This window comes from Sinohyriopsis cumingii, unplaced genomic scaffold, assembly GCF_028554795.1.
Source record: "Sinohyriopsis cumingii isolate HCF-2022 unplaced genomic scaffold, ASM2855479v2 utg001339l, whole genome shotgun sequence".
Taxonomy (NCBI): domain Eukaryota; kingdom Metazoa; phylum Mollusca; class Bivalvia; order Unionida; family Unionidae; genus Sinohyriopsis; species Sinohyriopsis cumingii.
In genome coordinates, this window is record NW_028315985.1 from 241,846 (window position 1) to 261,691 (window position 19,846).

Consider the following 19,846-nt stretch of genomic DNA (forward strand, 5'->3'; position numbering starts at 1 on the left):
GGAGTGAAAAATGGTATCACAAGTGATATGTTAGGGATCCCTTGTGCAGTGTTGGAGTGAAGAATTTTATCACACGTGATCTGTTAGGGATCCCTTGTGCAGTGATGGAGTGAAGAATTTTATCACAAGTGATATGTTAGGGATCCCTTGTGCAGTGTTGGAGTGAAGAATTCTATCACAAGTGATCTGTTAGGGATCCCTTGTGCAGTGTTGGAGTGAAGAATTTTATCACAAGTGATATGTTAGGGATCCCTTGTGCAGTGATGGAGTGAAGAATTTTAACACAAGTGATCTGTTAGGGATCCCTTGTACAGTGTTGGAATGAAGAATTTTAGCACAAGTGATCTGTTAGGGATCCCTTGTACAGTGTTGGAATGAAGAATTTTAGCACAAGTGATATGTTAGGGATCCCTTGTTGTGTTTAAGAATTTTATATCATTATGCAAAATATTTATGGAATTTTATGTACAGAATGATAACAAACTAATGATAGCAAACTCAGCCAATCAGAATGATAACAAAATCAGCCAATATACAGAATTATAACTCAACTTGTACAATGAATGATAATGTAGCCAATGTATATAACATAAAACTCTGCCAAAGAACAGAATAATAGCTAACTCATGCAATGTACAGAATGATAATAAACTTGGCCAATCTGATAAAACATTGCCTCATAACTGCCAATTCGATGCAAGATTCCCCCATTAATATGCATGAAACCCATCGTCACATTCAGTCAAAATGTTGCTGATACAAATCCATGTTCAAAAGTCTGATCAAAGTCAGAAATATTGCTTCTGTAGTAATAACAATCTCAAGCGAAAAGTATCACCTGATTAACTCTATACTCCCAGTGCTGCTTTAGTGACCAACTGCTGTACCTAAAAGTATCACCTGATTAACTCTATACTTCCAGTGCTGCTTTAGTGACCAACTGCTAAAAGTATCACCTAATTAACTCTATACTTCCAGTGCTGCTTTAGTGACCAACTGCTGTACCTAAAAGTATCACCTGATTAACTCGATACTCCCAGTGCTGCTTTAGTGACCAACTGCTAAAAGTATCACCTGATTAACTCTATACTTCCAGTGCTGCTTTAGTGACCAACTGCTAAAAATATCACCTGATTAACTCTATACTTCCAGTGCTGCTTTAGTGACCAACTGCTAAAAATATCACCTGATTAACTCTATACTTCCAGTGCTGCTTTAGTGACCAACTGCTGTACCTAAAAGTATCACCTGATTAACTCTATACTCCCAGTGCTGCTTTAGTGACCAACTGCTGTACCTAAAAGTATCACCTGATTAACTCTATACTTCCAGTGCTGCTTTAGTGACCAACTGATGTACCTAGCTGCTGTTGTCATTACTGTAGCTAGTTTGAAGGCTGACAACCAGTGTCTGATGCTGTTTCAGACATATGATAACATATCAGCTGATGATTGGGAAATGTGGGACTATGTGTTTGTTATTTGGTAAATATGAGACAATGCTTTTGTTATTTGGTAAATATGGGACAATGCTTTTAGGTTATTTTCTTTATAGGTGACATAATTTTTATATTACAAAAATGCATATATAAATGTTTTAATTAATATTTCTCTGTGTGATTCTTTTATTGCATCAATTTTCACAGAATTTATAATAAAATCGAAGAATTCAACAATAACACCAATGTAACACTAAAATTTGGTTCATTCTTTAGTACACAGTTATAAGCCAAATTTGTAAACAGTTATTTACAAATGTTTAATTGGCCATCATGTTCCATTACTAGTAGTTCTGAAGTGGCTGAAGAGGAACATTTAACTGCTGCACATTATGGACTCTTTGTATCAACTTTTTCCTTTCAAAATTGTTGGGGGCTTCTCTTTCATACATTTTGTTGCACAGCTGTTAGTTTCACTCATAATTTTTTATTTAATACCATGGGAAAATATTTAAAGAAGAAATCTATATATTTTCCCCCTCATCCAAAATAAAAGTAAGACAAAGCTTTCAGCGAACTCAGTGACTTGCAGAACACCTGGTTCTCTTTTCCATCCTTCACTGTCTTTTTCATCTGATTCTATTTCAGTTTCTGACATACTGGGCAAATATGATAATTCAGTGTCATTGCCAACACTCCCTAAATCGGCATCATCAGTTTCAACCTGAAAACTTTCTGATTGTTCCCCTGTCAGCAACTGTACATAGTATCTTTGACAATTGTTACAAAATTCCCCAATGTCCTCATATTTAGCTGACATGTTTGGTAAATGACAGCTTTGACAGCAAGACAGCTTTCACAATCAGAGAAAATTTTCATTTAGATTTTGGTTTTTACAATTTGCTTATATTTCTTAAACACCTTCACTTTCAAACTAATGTGGGCCCAGCTATAAACAATCCAAGTAAAGAAGCAACTTATTAGTTTTTGCAGAACCAGATGTCCTTTTGCTCCCATTTGTATTTGCCTGGATTTCCTTCAAAAATTAATCTTTTATTAGAAATAAATTGTCTAATACCTTTAGGACAGATTTCCTTCAACAAGGAATGAATTTCCCTCAAAAAATGAATCTGTTATGAGAAATAAACCATCCATTACCTTTAGGATACATAAATTATTGTATTATTTTTGGCATCAAAATATTCTCATTTTACACACATACAAATATTTCTGGTGTTATATATTCATCAAGTACATTTGGCATTAGGAACATGGTGGTGCTTGGCTGAGATATCAACTTAGGTCTTAAATTTGACTGAATCTGTCAAGATTGTGAACAACTGTGTAAACAACTGGCATCTTGTAACATGAAAACATCTGCAATAGTTGACACTATGAGGGAGGTGTTTCATTCCTAAATACTCTAATAATTGACAATATCGTGGAGGTGTTTCATTCCTAAATACAGTAATAATTGACAATATCGTGGAGGTGTTTCATTCCTAAATACTCTAATAATTTACAATATCATGGAAGTGTTTCATTCCTAAATACTCTAATAACTGACAATATTGTAGAGGTGTTTCATTCCTAGATACTCTAATAAGTGACAATATCGTGGAGGTGTTTCATTCCTAGATACAATAATAACTGACAATATCGTGGACGTGTTTCATTTCTAGATACAGAAATAATTGTTTTTGAATGCAAATCTTGTATGGTTTGTTTATACTACACTTCTGACACTTTATGCAGCAAAATTGTGTGGGATGTTATTGTACTGCTCCTTTGCTCTCTTATGTGCATTGTTATAATCTCCTTAAGAGGGCCTCAAGGGAGAAAAGTCCTTGACTAATGAGTCACCCTCTATAAATAAAGCATTATTATTATTATTATTATTATTATTATTGGGTTAAAGGTATTGACTATTACAGAAAAACTTTTGTATGCTTCAAAAATATGTATAAAATGTGATCTCAATCCATCAAGACATATTTAAGCAACTTTGCAGAGCAACTGATTTGTTGCTTCAATATACAGTTTTAAGAAACAAATGGCAATACTTCTGTTAATATTGACTAAGCATGATACAAGCCTATATATATATATATATATATATATATATATATATATATATATATATATATATATATATAAACTCTACTAGAGGACCTTAAACATGGAGGCATACACAGAGATGGCTAATTGTATTTTCTTTTATAGGATATGCTGAAGCAGAAATATAGAGTTACATTTACCAGTATACTTGATGATGTCTTCTTTAAGCTTTTCCACTGACTCAGGATTGGAGCACCAGTAAGAACCATGTGATGCTTTAGATCCTTTAATATGAATGGAAATGTGAGACTTGGATGGATTGTAGTATGTAAGATAGACCTTCTTTTCACCTTGGCAACTGTGGATTGGCATATTATTTACTGGACTACTTGTATCACCCCTCAAAAGATCAAAATGTCCTTGTATAAAGTCTTGCAGTGAAGCAAAAGTTACAGTACTTTGATCACTAATACACTGGTAGTGATACTTTACACATGGCAATCTCATATCCATGTCCTCTTTGTTTTGTCTTCGTTTTTCACATTCTTCACAGCAGATAACTGTATCATCCCCTGGTCCTGCTGTATCCAAGCCCTGCAAGCCCAGACACAGGTAATGGGTGAAATAGCTGCCATGGCCATGAATATGACCTTGAAACCTAGCACTAGATATCTCATGCATGTCACATGAAGACAACTGGAGAATACGGACCTTTTCTCTGCCATGTGTTAATCTCATGGCTTCTTCTCCAAGTTCATGTCTTGTTTTAGGAATGAATCCTTGATTAACAGCAAAATTTTGTGAGTCCGCATGACAGCAATCTAAAAGTATAAGAACATGATCCACACCGAGCTTGGTGTGTAACATTTCCTTTATCCATTTAGTTGAGGCTTTTAGGGTCTCTTCTACTTTCCCCAGGTACAGTCCCTTTGATTCACAACAATGCCCACTGAAGTAAAATATGAAGAGTGAATTGGGAAGTCTGTCTTTATCTGGATTCAGTTTATTTTCCTTAAGTGCTTCTTTGATGGAAGATTTTATATTTTCAAAGGCATCTTTGATGCGGGATTCCATTTTTTCTTCTGTTCCTGGTTTCATAGCTTTTACGATCTTCAAATGCTCTGTACTAATGAAAATGAAACAGTTATTAATGTGTAATAAACCTAATATGAATTAAATGCTGACAGAATCTTTTTTTTTTTCCATACAACTCAGTCAGGGGTCATAGTGTCAAGTTATTTATCCATTGGGAAAATGTGGAAAAGTGAATATACATGAATAGATAGTTTGAAAAAAGTTCAAGAAATGATAACTTACTATCTTTTTAGCTTTCTCTTGCCGTGAAAAATTATTGTTAGAGTCAAAACATCACCTGAAGTGGAAACTGCAGAGACTAAATTCAGAATTTTGTCAAATCTGCACCAGTTGTGCTAATTTGCACACTTTTAACCACCATTATCTTATCATCAGTCCATCCAGGAATGAGAATAAAGTACAGGAATGAGATCAAAATACACTAGAGTTTCATCTATGTTAATGATCATTTTGAGGGTAAAATCATCTTCTCTTCTAGCCTTCAAGAATTCATTAAATGATTTTATTTTCTCCAAATCCTCCTGGCAATGATGGGTTGTCAACGTCACTTTAAAACTTTTTCCATTGTTTCAATTTATTTTAAAATTTCTGTGAATACCAGTCAAAAGAAAGCAAAGTTAGTTTCCTTATCTGGGCCATCTTTGTGTTTTTAAAAAAAAAAAAACCCATGCACACTTAAAAGAATCCAAAGTCAGCTTCTGAGGTCAGCTTGCTTGTAAGAAAAAACCTTTTGTATTGATATCCTTTCATCAAAACAAAAGAAAATAATGTCTTCAAAGTAGTCAAAGCTGGTTCCTTTGTAACGAAAATAACATTTGTCTTTGACGTCTTGTTTGTAAGTTCAAACAATGAGTTTACTGCTCACTGCCATTTGTGTTTATTCATAACCTGGGCTTCTATCTGCACGCCATCTGTAGTTATAATTAATACAACGGGCATTGATGTCTGCAGGTAGATAGCATACACAACAATAGCTTGTTATACAGATATCTTTTTGTATCCCATGCAAACGAAAAGATGGTCACTTGCACTCAAGTAAAGTTGTTTTTAAATAATGATTTTTATTTGTTAGATACTGTCATATAGTTGACCTGGATATAATTCAGTCCTGGTTATTTTGCACATAATACCATGTCATGTGTGAATGGCAGTTGTCTTCAAGCGAATGGTTGATTGTTTCCAGCTTGTTTGTAATTTTGTTCAATCCAGTTTTCAGTCTGATAGCATATTTAAACCTTAGAGTTAACAACCAAACAATTTGTTTGTAATTGTTCCTGTCAAAGAACAATAATATTGCACTATCAGACCTAAGCGATACTTGTTACAGAATAGCAGAATATGATACATATATGCAGTTTGTGGATACATTTTATTCTTTAATGCTCATGATAAAAAAAACAGGAATAAATGATAACAATACAAGATTAGTTTCTTTCATTTTATTATCATATAAGTGTTTTATTTTTTTAATTGCAATGTGCAGGGGGGCAAAAATTCAATACAAATTTATTTAGTTTCTTAAGTGTTGGGACATATTACCTAGGTGAAAAAGTTTCACCATAAGTTTTAGGACAGGAACACAATTATTTTAGCACGTCCCAATATGTACAGTAAATATGGTAGTTTTCATTTTGCATGCTAAAATTTGGGTGGAAGAAAATCGTCTTGAAGTCAAATTCTTGAAAGAAGTTTGAACATTTCCTGATCTGTCCTAATCTGACCTCTCTTTTCTGTCATATGCATGCCAGTGATGAATGCCGAAAAATGCACAGTGGATAAAGAACATTGTGAATTAATTTAGTATTTAAAGGACATGTGAGTTAAAACATTAAGGGCATTCAAATCCCAAGATGTCTTTTGAGAAATTAAAAAGTTGACAGACTGGCAACAGCTATGAGAGGACAGAAGAAACACACCCAGTTGTACTTTATCCATAGTATATTTTGTTAAAGGATGGAATGCCTTGGAAAAAACATGGAAAATCCTGGAAAACAATGAAAAAATAAATTATTTTGCAGAATTTATCCTAGAAACCCTGGATATATGACTGGAAAAATATGGACACTTTATTCAAATTAATAAGCTTCATGGAGTTTGAGTCTTAAAAAAGAAATTAATAAAATCAAGAATGATGATATTTGGTTTTTGCGAGAGAGGCCTAGTTCGGTATCAAAATATTAACTGTGGTTATTTCACTTGTTTATATTTATGTAGGCTGTTTACAAACCTCAAAATATGCATATTTATATTTGGGGTATACTAAAAATACAGCAGTATCACATGAGCTTTGTTTTGAAAAATCACCATTTTTTTAACTGCCACAATTTGCTTTCTTAATTTCAAAATTGTATTGCAAGCAGTACCAATACATGTGCAGCAACTGATCCTAGAACCCCAGAAATAATTTAAAATTATGGTGTTATCATGTTGGTGAGTAAAATCAAGGCTGTTGCATATTGCTGGTTTACAGGACTAGTTTGAAGGCAGCTGTAAGGCCTATTTTTATAGCCTCTGTTGCTGCTCAGCTTTTGCATATGATTTAATACATCAAATAAGACAACTTTGTAATCTTGCTTCACATAATCATTGAGACGATACCTTTGCAAACTATTACTATTATGGTTGCACCTGCCAAACTGCTGTTCTCAATGCAATGTTGTCAGCTATTGGCTGCAGGTTGACAAAATGAGCCAATTGCATGCAAGCTTGTTAATCTAGTTTCCATTTCTCTATGGAGCTTACTTCTCCTTGCTACAGCTGTCAAAATTTTAGAAAACTTATATTGAGTACCTGTCAATCCTAATGATTGGTTACCCAGGTACTTGATCAAAGGGAAATTGTATTAAAGGTGTACAAACCTAAAGCAAGGTCTACATTTCATTAACATTCACACTGTCCAATATATATATATATATATATATATATATATATATATATATATATATAACTATTACTACTTAAAGGCATCTGCTACAAAGTCTAATAATTCATCCTCGCTGTCTGAAGCCCAAAAGAAATATGTTTCCATCTGGCCCACCATCTGTTTTTCATCGCCGATCCTAGCATGTTTTCCACCAGGGTAATTTTAAAAAAAAAAATCCCGAACATGATTTGTGCATCTAACTGAGCTGGTTTTGCCCAGAACTTGAAGTGCTTAGTATATATATATATATATATATATATATTATAATTATAATATATAATCATCCATTATCATCTAGCAAATCATCATAGTCTAAACAGTCATCATACACATCAACTAACTCCCTTTCCTTGGCCTCACTGTAATATGCAGATGTGTATTTAGAGACCACGCTTGAGCGTTGTAAGTTACACTTTGAACACACAGTTTGTGAAATCTATTAAAGGCTGCAACTGAACACAGGTCTGTTGTGCGGCAGGATCAAATAACCAGTCTGTTAAATGCCACTGAACCACACTTGTAGTGCAATCAAAGGGTTTTCAGGTGGGAAAACAAGCCAATGGGAATAAGGTCAATTATTTATTGGAAGAGTTAGACCTCTGCTTACAACTGAAAAAGTACATATTTTTGAGGGTCAGTCAAAGGACTGGCACCTTGAAAACAAAGTGAGTGCTGCCTTAACAAGCACTGGCAGAAACACTATACAGTAAATGGGTACCCTATGGTTCATTTTATTACCCGGCTGATTATGAATGGATGGGTATGCTAATACCTGGGTACCTGTTGGCAGCTTTACTTCTCACAGATTATCAAACTGAGCAATTGTTCAGATGTCACTATCTTTTTGCATTTTTAAAGAAGATGACAGTCATTCTATTTCAAAGGTCTTAAGGTATTAAGTGAGTGATTTCTTTGCTTTTTTTATTGAAAGATATAAAGTACCAATCATTTGTCATCTTATAGCTCTTTCAAAATGGATGGTAATAGTAAAATTCAGGATCTCTCTGAAGGATGGTAATGAATAACACTTAGAGATGTTTTTAACATTTGTGAAGTGACTGTTGAATGTTGAACTAAAATTGAAATTGTTTGATGAACAGTAGCCAATTTCTTTTGTCAAGGACACATAGTATGTGTTGCTGTAATCTATTTCAGAGGATTGTACCTGAATCATACAAAATGCAGGGAAGGATGCATGATTTTATTATGAGAGGATTTTTAGAAGAGATGGTTCAATGTAATTCAAATGGCTAATAATATTGTTTTTCACCTATTAGTGTACATCAAATGGGAGAGGGATTCTGTCAGCCAGATAAAAAATTATTTTCTAAAGACATTTCTTGTTCTTATGAAAAAAATATTCATTTGAGTGATCTCGTTTTCATGAAAACTGTTCAGGGTTTTCCAGCCACAGTTTTATCCAGGCTAATATGCCAGATTTTCCGTGGTTTTCCAGCCCACCTTGGATGGAGCCTGGAATATTAGTCCAAACACTCAAGGGTTATCCAAGCTAGAATTTTTTAGGGTTTTCATTCCAATATTCTGGTGTTTTCTAGCCTATCTTTGAAGGAACCTGGAATTTTAGTCCAAATACTCCATAATTTTCCATGGTACAATTTGTGAGGGTCTTCCAATCCAATATTCTGATGTTTCCTAGCCTATCCTGAATGAAGCCTGGTATTTTTGTCCAAATATTCCATGATTTTCCATGCTAGAATCTGTCAGGGTTTTCCATGCCAATATTTCACGGTTTTCCAGCTTACCCTGGACAGAGCCTGCAGTATATTAGTCCAAACACTCCAGGGTTTTCCTTCCTAGAATTGTCCAGTATTTTCCACATCAATATTCCATGATTTTCCATGTCTTTTTTCCATGCCTTTCTAGCCCACCCTGGGAGGAGCCTGGGATATTAATCCAAATATTCCATGGTTTTCAATGCTGGAATTTTCTATGGCTTTCTGTGTTTGTTCTTAGAATGCCATGGAAAATCTACAGCCTGGCAAGCAAGGACATTATCATAAGCTAACAGTTTTATGCTTAAGTAAGCTAAAAATGAATGGGACTTTACCAATCTTATGTACGAATGCAATTTCACTGAACAATGCAAAACATGTTTTAGTGGACATAAAACAAGGAATTACCTGGCTCCCAATACATTACATAAAGACAAGGAATTACCTGGCTCCCAATACATTATATAAAGACAAGAAATTACCTCGTTAACAATACATTACATAAAGACAAGGAATTACCTGGCTCCCAATACATTACATAAAGACAAGGAATTACCTCGCTAGCAATACATTACATACAGACAAAGAATTACTTGGCTCCCAATACATTACATATAGACAAGGAATTTACCTGGCTCCCAGTACATATGGATACTTTGCTGTCAGGACTTTAACAATATTTTCAACATCATCAACGAATGTCTGTGCAACAGCTTTGATATTACTGGAATTATCTCCTCCACATGAAAACTCCTGCATGCCATCAACATTGTTCCCAGCTACAAATACACCATATACATGGTCACCTGTCAACAAAGTTCTGGTAAGATTAGTATGTTGCAGGAAACACAGATAAAAGCTGTACTCTTTATCTAGTATACATGGTAACCTGTACCAAAATCAATATAAAGTGATGATCGGTAAAGGACGATTCCTGATTTAACAGAAACCACAGATCCCATTCTACTGGTTCCATATAATTTAAAAAAGCTGACCTGAACAGTGCTTCAGTCTCCTACCACTTTACTGACAGGCTTGTTACTCAGTGGTCAGCATGCTGGAGTCACAACCAAAAGGGTGCAGGTTTGAATCTGACCTTAAGACAAGCCAAGGTCAGCTAATATTGTCTGTCCTTGGGTAAGGAATTCTAATCCAATTGTATATGCAGTAAAAACCTGCTTATGTGTTGCTATGCTGCAAAGGAAACAACCAAACTAAGCTTATAGGCTTTTCAAAACATTGCTGACAGGCTCACCTGAATAGTAATTTTTTCAGTGACAAACTACTTTACTCACAGACTGCACTGAATAGTGTTTCAGTTACAGACCACTTTATTGACAGACTGCCGTGAATAGTACTTTAATCTCCAACCAGTTTACTGACATATATTAAGCAATGCAGGCATGAGTGAGTTCAAATATTGCTGTTCATGATGACAGCCACAAGCCAATTTACAGACACTACATATAACTGAGATTGCCTTAGTGCCATAATGTTTTTATATAACTGCAATTATTATTGAGATTGGCCTATTAACTCATTACCTACTACTTTAGTGACATGCCTATTAACTCAGCAACCTACTACTTCAGTGACATGCCTATCAACTCATTACCTACTACTCTAGTGACATGCCTATTAACTCATTACCTACTATCCTTGTGACATGCCTATTAACTCATTACCTACTACTTTAGTGACATGTATATTAACTCATTACCTACTACTTTAGTGACATGCCTATTAACTTATTATCTTCTACTTTAGTGACATGTATATTAACATATTTCCTACTACTTTAGTGACATGCCTATTAACTTATTACCTTCTACTTTAGTGACATGTATATTAACTCATTACCTACTACTTTAGTGACATGCCTATTAACTCATTACCTACTACTTTAGTGACATGCCTATTAACTCATTACCTACTACTTTAGTGACATGCACATTAACTCATTACCTACTACTTTAGTGACATGCATATTAACTCATTACTTACTACTTTTAGTGACATGCCTATTAACTCATTACCTACTACTTTAGTGACATGCCTATTAACTCATTACTTACTACTTTTAGTGACATGCCTATTAACTCATTACCTACTACTTTAGTGACATGCTATATACTCATTACCTACTACTTTAGTGACATGCATATTAACTCATTACCTACTACTTTAGTGACATGCATATTAACTCATTATCTACTACTTTAGTGACATGCATATTAACTCATTACCTACTACTCTAGTGACATGCATATTAACTCATTATCTACTATCCTAGTGACATGCCTATTAACTCATTACCTACTATTTTAGTGACATGCCTATTAACTTATTACCTTCTACTTTAGTGACATGCATATTAACTCATTACCTACTACTTTAGTGACATGCCTATTAACTCATTACCTACTACTTTAGTGACCTGCCTATTAACTCATTATTTACTAATGTCATAGTAAAACACTGTCTTTTGTACACTGTACCTATACAGTGGCAAGTCAACACTATAGGTGTAATGGGTACCATGACTGAGGATTCGTATTAGTAGGATGTTTTAATAGTATCAATATTTTACTCGACCACATATAAAAGACCATAAAGATATGGAGTCAGGTACTTGAAAACTTGCTTTGAATAAGAGTCTACACACTCAGAGAAGGACAATATGTATTAATTCTAAATACCATTTGATATCACACATTCCCTTTTTTAAAAACAAATTATTTTATTTTACTAAAATTCATATGTCATGCATAAAACTTATCTGACTACCAATTCTAGTTTTATTTGTGATATATTTTAGTTAATTGAAGCTCAGCTTACTGAATCGTACATTTTACAATCAACTGAATTTCAACTGACCCAAACCAAGAATTGAACAATACAAAAAGAAGTCTGGCTCACTCAAGAGGGTTATGCTGGAATTCCCTCCTGTTAACTTTAAAGTCAGCACATTCAATAGATAGTTTTAAGAAGTCTGTAAGATGGCAATTTAACATTTTCAGTCAAGGTTAACAAAATAAAATGGTACAAGTGTATGCATGTGTATAAGTGTGTGTACATGAGAGTGAGAGCAAACAATTGGAATGCATGTTGTATATACTATAAATAAAATACAATCTTTATAATCATTATTATTATTATTATTATTATCATCATCATTATTATTATTATAAATAACAAACACAATCCATTTCCACAATCTATTAATTATCTTTGCACTTCAACAAATCAAATAGCACAAAACAATACTTGACATTTAAATAGCATTAAACCTTGAGTAGTAATTTGGAAACAAGAAGCCCTAGTGGAACTGTGATCACTCATCTAGCTAACCTCTGTTTTTAACCCAAAAAATGCATGAGCAGATTAACTCTGGCACAGCAGAATGGATTCTATTAAAATACCTTCACTTCAACTGATCGCATGTTGCGAATGCAACAGTTAGTCTGCTGTGCACATTTTAATTCATATGTAATGGCACATCTATTTAATTTGTACATGACTCGTAATCCCTTTTAGCCAAGCTCCATTCCATCAAAGCTGGTCAAAATCTGCTGAGAGCTTATTTTTTTTAAGTAAATGTTTAAATATCTATATATTCGAGTAATGTTGGCCATATGCTAGTAATTGGCCATAATCTAGTAAGGTTGGCCATATTCTAGTAAAGTTGGCCATATTCTAATAATTGGCCATATTCTAGTAACGATGCCCATATTCTAGTAATGTTGGCCTTATTTTAGTAATTGGCCATATTCTAGTAACTATAGCCATATTCTAGTAATTGGCCATATTCTAGTAATCATGGCCATATTCTAGTAATTGGCCACATTTTAGTAATGTCAGCCATATTCTATTAATTGGCCATATTCTAGTAAAGTTGGCCATATTCTAATAATTGGCCATATTCTAGTAATGTTGCCCATATTCTAGTAATGTTGGCCATATTTTAGTAATTGGCCATATTCTAGTAATGTTGGTCATATTCTAATAATGTTGGCCATATTCTAATAATTGGCCATATTCTAGTAAGGTTGGCCATATTCTAGCAATGTTGGCCATATTCTAGTAATTGGCCATATTCTAGTAACGATGGACATATTCTAGTAATTGGTCATATTCTAATAATTGACCATATTCTAGTAATTGGTCATATTTTAATAATTGGCCATATTCTAGTAAGGTTGGCCATATTCGAGCAATGTTGGCCATATTCTAGTAATTGGCCATATTCTAGTAATGCTGGTCATATTCTAGTAATTATCCATATTCTAACAATTATCCATATTCTAACAATTGGCCATATTTTAGTAAATGGCCTTATTCTATCAATTGGCCATATTCTAGTAATGTTGGCCATATTCTAGTAATTGGCCATATTTTACTAATTTGCCATATTAAATTAATGTTGACCATATTCTAGTAATTGGCCATATTGTAGTAATGTCCATATTCTAGTTATTGTCCATATTCTAGTAATGTTGCCCATATTCTAGTAATGTTGGCCATATTTTAGTAATTGGCCATATTCTGGTAATATTGGTCATATTCTAGTAAAGTTGGCCATATCTTAATAATTGGCCATATTCTAGCAATGTTGGCCATATTCTAATAATTGGCCATATTCTAGCAATGTTGGCCATATTCTAGTAATTGGTCATATTCTAGTAACTGGCCATATTCTAGTAACGATGGACGTATTCTAGTAATTGGTCATATTCTAATAATTGGCCATATTCTAGTAATGTTGCCCATATTCTAATAATTGGCCATATTCTAGTAAGGTTGGCCATATTCCAGCAATGTTGGCCATATTCTAGTAATTGGCCATATTCTAGTAACGATGGTCATATTCTAGTAATTATCCGTATTCTAACAATTATCCATATTCTAACAATTGGCCATATTTTAGTAAATGGCCTTATTTTAACAATTAGCCATATTCTAGTAATGTTGGCCAAATTTTAATAATTGGCCATACTCTAATAATTGGCCATATTCTAGTAATTGGCCATATTCTAGTAATGTTGGCCATATTCTAGTAATGTTGCCCATATTCTAGTAATTGGCCATATTTTACTAATTTGCCATATTATAGTAATGTTGACCATATTCTAGTAATTGGCCATATTGTAGTAATGTTGTCCATATTCTAGTAATTGGCCATATTCTAGTAATGTTGGCCATATTCTAGTAGTGTTGGCCATATTCTAATAATTGGCCATATTCTAGTAAGGTTGGCCATATTCTAGTAATTGGCCATATTCTAGTAATGATGGCCATATTCTAGTAATTGGTCATATTCTAATAATTGGCCATATTCAAGTAAGGTTGGCAATATTCTAGTAATTGTCCATATTCTAGTAAAGATGGCCATATTCTAGTAATTGGTCATATTCTAATAATTGGCCATATTCTAGTAAGGTTGGCCATATTCTAATAATTGGCCATATTCTAGTAAGGTTGGCCATATTCTAATAATTGGCCACATTCTAGTAATTCACCATATTTTACTAATGTTGCCCATGTTCTAGTAATGTTACCCATATTATAGTAATTGCCCATATTCTAACAATTGGCCATATTGTAGCAACAATGGCCATCTTCTAATAATTGGCCATATTCTAATAATTGCCCATATTCTTGTAATTGGCCATATTCTAACAATTGGCCATATTCTAGTAATGTTAGCCAAATTTTAACAATTGGCCACATTCTAGTAAGGTTGGCCATATTCTAGCAATTGGTCATATTCTAATAACTGGCCATATTCAAATAATTGGCCATATTCTAGTAATTGGTAATATTCTAATAATTGGTCATATTCTAGCAATTGGCCATATTCTAATAATTAGCCACATTCTAATAATTGGCAATGCTCTAGTAATGTTGGCCATATTCTAATAATTGACCATATTAAAGTAATTGGTCATATTCTAATGATTCACCATATTCTAACAATTGGTCATATCCTAGTAATAGGCCACATTCTAGTAATGTTGACCATATTCTATTAATTGGCCATATTCGAACAATTGGAAATATTCTAGTAATGTTGGTCATATTATAATAATTGGCGATATTCTAGTACTGTTGGCAACATTCTAGTAATTGGCTATATTCTAGCAATGTTGGCCATATTCTAGTAATTGGCCATTCTTTTAGTAATTTTGGCCATTTTCAACTAATTGGCCATATTCTCGTAATTGGCCATATTCTAGTAATATTGGCCGTATTCTAGTAATGTTGCCCATATTCTATTCATTGGCCATACTCTAGTAATTGGCCATATTTTAGTAATGTTGGCCATATTCTAGCAATTGGCCATATTCTAGTAATGTTGGCCATATTCTAGTATGGTTGGCCATATTCTAGCAATGTTGGCCATATTCTAGTAATGCTGGCCATATTCTAGTAATTGGACATATTCTTGTTATGTTGGCCATATTCTAGCAATTGGCCATATTCTAGTAATGTTGGCCATGTTCTAGTAATGTTGGCCATATTCTAGTAATTGTCCATATTCTAATAACTGGCCATATTCTAATAATTTGCAATATATTAATATTTTGCCATATTCTAATAAATGGTCATTTTCTAATAATTGGCCACATTCTAATAATTGGCCTTATTCTAATAACTGACCATATTGTAGTAATGTTGGCCACATTCTAGTATTTGGGCATATCCTAGTAATGTTGGCCACGTTATAGTAATTGGCCATATTCGAGTAATGTTGGCCATATTCTAGTAATGTTGGCTATATTCTAATAATTGGCCATATTCTAGTAATCTTGGCATATTCTAATAACTGGCCATATTCTAGTAATTGGCCATAATCTAGTAATGATTGCCATATTCTAGTAACTGGCCATATTCTTGTAATGTTGCCTATCTTCTAGTAATGTTGCCCATATTCTAGACATTGGCCAGGTTTTAGTAATTCACCACATCCTAGTAATGTTGTCCAGACTGTATTAATTGGCCATATTCTAGTAATGTTGTCCATATTCTAGTAATTGACCATATTCTACTAACGTTGGCAACATTCCAGTAATTGGTCATATTCTAGTAATGTTGGCCATATTCTAACAACTGGCCATATTCTAACAACTGGCCATATTCTAGTAATGATGGCCACATTCAAGTAATTGGGCATATTCTAGTAATGTTGGCAACATTCCAGTAATTGGCCATATTCTAGTAATGTTGGCCATATTCTAGTAACGTTGGCCATATTCTAGTAATGTTGTCCAGACTGTATTAAAAGGCCATATTCTAGTAATGTTGTCCAGACTGTATTAAAAGGCCATATTCTAGTAATGTTGTCCAGACTGTATTAAAAGGCCATATTCTAGTAATGTTGTCCAGACTGTATTAAAAGGCCATATTCTAGTAATGTTGGCCATATTCTAGTAACGTTGGCCATATTCTAGTAATGTTGTCCAGACTGTATTAAAAGGCCATATTCTAGTAATGTTGTCCAGACTGTATTAAAAGGCCATATTCTAGTAATGTTGTCCAGACTGTATTAAAAGGCCATATTCTAGTAATGTTGGCCATATTCTAGTAACGTTGGCCATATTCTAGTAATGTTGTCCAGACTGTATTAAAAGGCCATATTCTAGTAATGTTGTCCAGACTGTATTAAAAGGCCATATTCTAGTAATGTTGTCCAGACTGTATTAAAAGGCCATATTCTAGTAATGTTGGCCATATTCTACTAACATTGGCAACATTCCAGTAATTGGCCATATTCTAGTAATGTTGGCCATATTCTAATAATTGGCCATATTCTAGTAATGATGGCCACATTCTAGTAATTGGGCATATTCTAGTAATGTTGGCCACATTCTAGTAATGTTGGACATATTCTAGTAATTGCCCATATTCTAACAATTGGCCATATTCTAGTAATGTTGGCCACATTCTAATAATTGACCATATTCTAGTAATCTTGGCCATATTCTACTAACTGGCAATATTCTAGTAATGTTAGCCATATTCTAGTAATTGGGCATGTCCTAACAATTGGCCATATTCTAGTAATACTGGCCATATTCTGGTAATGTTGGCCACATTCTAATAATTGGTCATATTCTAATAACTGGTCATATTCTAGTAATGTTGGCACATTCTAGTAATTTTGGCCATATTCTAATAATTGGCCATATTCTAGTAATGCTGGCCACATTCTAGTAATTGGCAATATTCTAGTAATGTTGGCCATATTCTAGTAATTGGTCATATTCTTACAATTGGCCATATTCTAGTAATAGTGGCCATATTCTAGTAATGTTGGCCACATTCTAATAATTGGCCATACCCTAATAATTGGTCATATTCAACTAATTCGCCATATTCTAGTAATTGCCCCTATTCTAACAATAGGCCATATTCTAGTAATGTTGACCATATTCTATTAATTGACCATATTCTATTAATGCTGGCCATATTCTAATATTTGACCATATTCTAGTAGTTGCCCACATTCTAGCAATGTTGGCCATATTCTAATAATTGGCCATATTCTAGTATTGTTGCTCATATTTGAGTAATAGGCAATATTCTAGTAATGTTGACCATATTCTATAAATTGGCCATATTCTATTAATGTTGCCCATATTCTAGTAATTGGCCATATTCTAAAAATTGGCTATATTCTAGTAATGCTACCCACATTGTAGTAATCTTGGCAACATTCTAGCAATTGACTATATTCTAGTAATGTTGACCATATTCTAGTAATTGGCCATCTTTTAGCAATGTTGGCCACATTCTAGTAATTGGCTATATTCTAGTAATGTTGCCCACATTCTAGTAATTGGCCATATTCTAGTAATGTTGGTCATACTCTAGTAATGTTGGCTATATTCTAATAGTTGGCCATATTCTAGTAATCTTGGCCATATTCTAATAATTGGCCATATTCTAGTAATTGGCCACATTCTAACAATTGGCCATATTCTATTAATGATGGCCATATTCTAGTAATGGTGGCTCTATTTTAGTAATTGCCCATATTCTAGTAATGTTGCCCATATTATAGTAATGTTGTCGATATTCTAGTAATGTTGGCTATATTCTAGTAATGTTCCCCATATTCTAGTAATTGGCCATATTGTAGTAATATTGACCATATTCTAATAATTGGCCATATTCTAATAATTGGCCATATTCTAGTAATGTTGGCCATATTCTAGTAATGTTGGTCATATTTGCTTCTGACATCAGTTTTTCAAAACCTTTTCAGGTTTTTCTTCTGTGTTTAGTGATAGATCAGGCTACATTTGCACAAAATTAAAAGTTCTTCATAACAGGATGTCTTTTGACAATAAAAGTCATTTTAAGTATTTTCCTCATCATGTTTATAAAATTACAAGCCCTTCATCCATTAACACATTAACCCCTGGCGACGAGTATACTCATTGTACATCTCCTCCCTGATCTCCCGCGTGCCTCGCTAATGTGGCTGAGTTTGCATAGCTTGTATCACAAGCGCCGAGTTTGCGAGGCAGTAAATGTCTAGGCCTGTTTCCTGCACAACGAGTTAAATCGGCACAAACCATTGGTTGATTTGAAGCCATTTCTTAATTATGCAAGTAGTTTAACCAATAAAATTGTAGCTTACATAGATAGAGTGAATATTCCTGAACGGAGGGAAAAAATGTGACTTCGATGGCAGCAGAAATAGTGAAAATATATACATCTGAAAATGATGCAAATTGATAAGAATCAGCAACTGGGAGCAGAATTTTACTTGACAGATTTTGACGGAGAATTTTCTGGATTTTAATCAGACAAGATTGATAGTGACATCGAAAAAGCTACTGGAAATAACAGCGGTAGTGAAGAGAATGAGAATGTCGAAGAAAAAGAAGAAAATGAAAGTAGAGCTGATCGATGATCGTAAATGATAAAACACACATTGACAAGAGGCTATACAAAGGACAAGCAACGGATTTAGACCCTGATGCAAAAGAATTTGATAATAATAATAATAATAATAATAATAATGACCTTATTTAAAGAGGGTAACACAATTAGCTAAAAACTAATCTACCTTGAGGCCCTCATACAAAGGAATTTATTTATTTAAGCTGCATCTCTGAAGCCACTGGATATATTGGGTTTGGAAGAAGGAAATAGAGTGGGCATTTCTAATCTCAGCTGGAATACTATTCCAGAGCAGAGTTCCAGAGTATTGGAAACTTTTTTTAAATAACTCCTTATTTGGTTTGGGAATTTTATACTGTTTGGTAGACATGGATCGCAGGTGGGGAGTATTACCAGGTAGCCTATACTGGAATAGTGATTGTAAATATTCAGGAGCACTATTCTGAGATATCCTGTACATTAATTTGGCTTTTCTCAAACAGATTCGGTCTTTAATAGGTAATATTTTTAACCTACCAACTAAACTTTCCTTGCTTTCTTTCTGGATTGATATTAGCCCAAATGCTCTTTTCTGAAGATGTGCCAGCTTTGCTATGTTTTTATCATTTGAATTACCCCATACTGTACTACAGTAGTCCAAATAGGGTTGTATGTAACTGTTATAAAATAGTTTCCTGTGCCTTTCAG

General features: G+C 33.9%; 1 protein-coding gene across 2 annotated transcripts in view; it reads right to left on the bottom strand.

Annotated features, from left to right (window-relative positions):
• LOC149772611 (uncharacterized) overlaps positions 1-19,846 on the bottom strand; it is a 143,788-nt gene that overhangs the window by 15,002 nt on the left and 108,940 nt on the right. Inside the window, exons 13-14 of one of the 2 annotated variants that reach the window (XM_089947579.1) lie at positions 9,879-10,026; positions 3,697-4,622 (exon numbers count right to left, since the gene is read on the bottom strand). In XM_089947579.1, coding sequence (XP_089803705.1) covers positions 3,697-4,622; positions 9,879-10,026 — 1,074 coding nt within the window. Of the gene's footprint in view, positions 1-3,696; positions 4,623-9,878; positions 10,054-19,846 lie in introns of both variants that reach the window. The other variant, XM_089947578.1, reaches the window with a different exon arrangement.